This window comes from Heterodontus francisci, chromosome 26 (genome assembly GCF_036365525.1).
Source record: "Heterodontus francisci isolate sHetFra1 chromosome 26, sHetFra1.hap1, whole genome shotgun sequence".
Taxonomy (NCBI): Eukaryota; Metazoa; Chordata; class Chondrichthyes; order Heterodontiformes; family Heterodontidae; genus Heterodontus; species Heterodontus francisci.
Genome location: NC_090396.1, coordinates 32,935,071 through 32,938,932, shown reverse-complemented (window position 1 = coordinate 32,938,932; position 3,862 = coordinate 32,935,071). Strand labels below are relative to the sequence as shown.

The 3,862-nt window shown below is 55.4% G+C and overlaps 1 protein-coding gene across 1 annotated transcript in view; it reads left to right on the top strand.

The window, feature by feature from the left end:
• The first annotated feature begins 2,435 nt into the window (after window positions 1–2,435).
• LOC137384501 (WD repeat domain phosphoinositide-interacting protein 3-like) overlaps window positions 2,436–3,862 on the top strand; it is a 48,198-nt gene continuing 46,771 nt past the window's right edge. Inside the window, exon 1 of the mRNA XM_068058640.1 lies at window positions 2,436–2,458. Coding sequence (XP_067914741.1) covers window positions 2,436–2,458 — 23 coding nt within the window. The remainder of the gene's footprint in view (window positions 2,459–3,862) is intronic.

Below are 3,862 nucleotides of genomic sequence, written 5' to 3'. Positions count from 1 at the left end.
AGAGGTTGGAAAAACTCGGATTGTTTTCACTGGAACGACGGAGGTGGAGGGGCGACATGATAGAGGTTTACAAAGTTATGAGCGGCATGGACAGAGTGGATAGTCAGAAGCTTTTTCCCAGGGTGGAAGAGTCAGTTACTAGGAGACATAGGTTTAAGGTGCGAGGGGCAAAGTTTAGAGGGGATGTGCGAGGCAAGTTTTTTACACAGAGGATGGTGAGTGTCTGGAACTTGCTGTCAGGGGAGGTGGTGGAAGCAGATACGATAGCGACGTTTAAGAGACATCTTGACAAATACATGAATAGGAAGGGAATAGAGGGATATGGGCCCCGGAAGTGCAGAAGGTGTTAGTTTAGGCAGGCATCAAGATCGGCGCAGGCTTGGAGGGCCGAATGGCTTGTTCCTGTGCTGTACTGTTCTTTGTTCTTTGTTGTTCTTTGTTCAAAGTCATTGTATGAACACACTAGGGGAGACCATCCATGGTCATCTGACTGAAACCAAACCTGATAAGGTTTTTTTCTTAAGTAAAGACAGTGAGAGAGACAGAGAGAAAGCCAGAAGCTGAGAGATCCATTCAAACCAAAAATAGGACCCTGCCTGCAACATCTTTAAATCACTGGGGCAGAGACTAAAAAAGGTGATCTTGAAAACTCCCCATCTGAGACATTTTAACAAGATTGTCCACCGACTTTGAGTTGCAAACAAAGGAATCTGCAATACTTCAGTGAACCAAGGAAAGGTGCATCAGGCCTGCAATATTGTTAAAAATTCCTCCGTAAAACCAAAGTTTCAAATAGAACTCTTTTGACAACAATCGGTCGTAAATGCATGCTATCCTCTAATCTCTATCTTTTCTGTGTGTGTGCCTGTGTGTGGGTGAGGTTGTGAACATTTTTATGTATTGTTTAATAAATAGTTATATTTCTTTTTAAACCTATGAGGAAACCTATTGTTTATCTGTTTATTTGACCTTTAAAACACTCAGGGACTAAAACACTATTTTAAAAAAACGCTATCTGCAGTCAGTAGAGAGGTGAAAATTTGGAAGCCAGCCACACTGTAATAAATGCCAGACATAGAATGTTACAGCACAGAAGGAGGCAATTCAGCCTCTTTGAACGAGCAATCCAATTCATCCACTCCCCTGTACTTACCCCACAATTGACAATTTTTTCCCCTTCCAGCATTTATCCAATTCGCTTCTGAAATTAATTATTGAATCTTCTTCCACAGATGTTTCAGGCAGTGCTTTCTAGATCACAACAAATCACTGCATAAAAAAACTCTCCTCTCACAACTTTGCCAATTGTCTTAAATCTATGTCTTCCGGTTACCAATCCTTCTGCGACTGAAAACTGTTTCTCCTTATTTATTCTATCAAAACCTTCATGATTTTGTACGCCTTTATTAAATCTCCCCTTAATCTCTCTGGTGGAAGGACAACAACCCAGCTTCTCTAATGTCTCCAGGCAACTGAAGTCCCTCATCACTGGTACCATTCTAGTAAATCTCTTCTGTGCCTGCTTGCTAAGGCCTTGATATCCATCCTAAAGTGTGATGTCCAGAATATTCCAGTTGGAGCCTAACCAGTTTTAAATGTCTAGCCCAACTTCCTTGCTTTTGTTCGTGATATCTCTCTTTATAGCCAAGGATGCTGTATGCTTTTTTAACAGCCTTCAACTTGACCTACCACTTGCAAAGATTTGTGTACGTTCACTGCCAGGTTCCTGCACCTGCTTTAAAAATCGGCTGTCGTTTATTTATCCATATTCCAAGTGACAATTAATTGTGTCTTGAATTATTGTCTCCATTGCGGTCATCAATGCAATTCGCTAAGTCTTCTCTAAAGCATGTTATCCAAAATTCATCAGGTTATATCGTTTCATCTCCAAAAACTGCAGAAATAGTAAGATTGTTAGGAGTGAGATTTCTGGATCAAAAAGAGTGAAAAAAATTACAAACCCATTTAAACAAACGATTGATTTTAGGAGTGAAGCATATCAAATGAATGAGACGTCCCAGCAAGTCTTGAAAGTGACGTCTCCCTCTGAATGTTGACAGTGAAGAGTGTATGTGTGTCTTTAAAAAGAGCGAGTGGCCGTTGCTCTTTTGGATGTCCTGGTCGTTGGGCGATTCGGTGTTTGACTCGGCGACCTGGCTGAGTGGCTGACGCCGGAAGTGAATGTGGTCGGTGAAGGAATGGTCGCGAGCGGCTGAGAGAGAGGAGAGCTCGAGCGCCAGCAGCAGCAAAAGCAATGAATCTGCTGCCGGCCAACCCGCACGGGAACGGCCTGCTGTACGCCGGCTTCAACCAAGACCACGGTGAGTACCCGGGCCTGCTGCTTGGTTAGTATTCCTAGTTGTTGACCAGGAGCCCTGGGTCAGTCACAGGCCCCGATACTTCGGTTGGAAAAGAGGGAGAGACGGAGAGGGGGTATGGAAGGAGGGAGAGAGGGGGGGCGAGAGAGAGTGTGGGAGGGAGGGTGTGGGAGGGAGGGGGTGGGAGGGAGGGGGGGGCGAGGGGTGTGGAGGGAGGGAGGGAGGGGGGGGCGAGGGTGTGGGAGGGAGGGAGGGAGGGGGGGGGGGGGGGCGAGGGTGTGGGAGGGAGGGAGGGAGGGGGGGGCGAGGGTGTGGGAGGGAGGGAGGGGAGGGGGGGGGCGAGGGTGTGGGAGGGAGGGAGGGAGGGGTGGGGGCGAGGGTGTGGGAGGGAGGGAGGGGGGGGGCGAGGGTGTGGGAGGGAGGGAGGGAGGGGGGGGCGAGGGTGTGGGAGGGAGGGAGGGAGGGGGGGGCGAGGGTGTGGGAGGGAGGGAGGGAGGGGGGGGGCGAGGGTGTGGGAGGGAGGGAGGGAGGGGGGGGCGAGGGTGTGGGAGGGAGGGAGGGAGGGAGGGGGCGAGGGTGTGGGAGGGAGGGAGGGGGCGAGGGTGGGAGGGAGGGAGGGGGGGGGCGAGGGTGTGGGAGGGAGGGAGGGAGGGAGGGGGGGGGCGAGGGTGTGGGAGGGAGGGAGGGAGGGAGGGGGGGGGCGAGGGTGTGGGAGGGAGGGAGGGAGGGAGGGGGGCGAGGGTGTGGGAGGGAGGGAGGGAGGGAGGGGGGCGAGTGTGGGAGGGAGGGAGGGAGGGGGGGCGAGGGTGTGGGAGGGAGGGAGGGGGGGGGCGAGGGTGTGGGAGGGAGGGAGGGGGGGGCGAGGGTGTGGGAGGGAGGGAGGGAGGGAGGGGGGGGGCGAGGGTGTGGGAGGGAGGGAGGTAGGGGGGGGGGGGCGAGAGTGTGGGAGGGAGGGAGGAGGGGGGGGGCGAGAGTGAGGGAGGGAGGGAGGGGGGGGGCGAGAGAGTGGGAGGGAGGGGAGAGGGAGAGTGGGAGGGAGGGAGAGGGAGAGTGGGAGGGAGGGAGAGGGAGAGTGGGAGGGAGGGAGAGGGAGAGTGGGAGGGAGGGAGAGGGAGAGTGGGAGGAGGGAGAGGGAGAGTGGGGCGGGGAGAGGGAGAGTGGGGGCGGGAGAGGGAGAGTGGGGGCGGGAGAGGGAGAGTGGGGCGGAGAGGGAGAGTGGGGGCGGGAGAGGGAGAGTGGGGGCGGAGAGGGAGAGTGGGGGCGGAGAGGGAGAGTGGGGGCGAGAGGGAGAGTGGGGGCGGAGAGGGAGAGTGGGGGCGGGAGAGGGAGAGTGGGGGCGGGAGAGGGAGAGTGGGGGGCGGGAGAGGGAGAGTGGGGGCGGGAGAGGGAGAGTGGGGGCGGGAGAGGGGAGAGTGGGGCGGGAGAGGGAGAGTGGGGGCGGGAGAGGGAGAGTGGGGGCGGGGAGAGGGAGAGTGGGGGCGGAGAGGGAGAGTGGGGGCGGGAGAGGGGAGAGTGGGGGCGGGAGAGGGAGAGTGGGGGCGGGA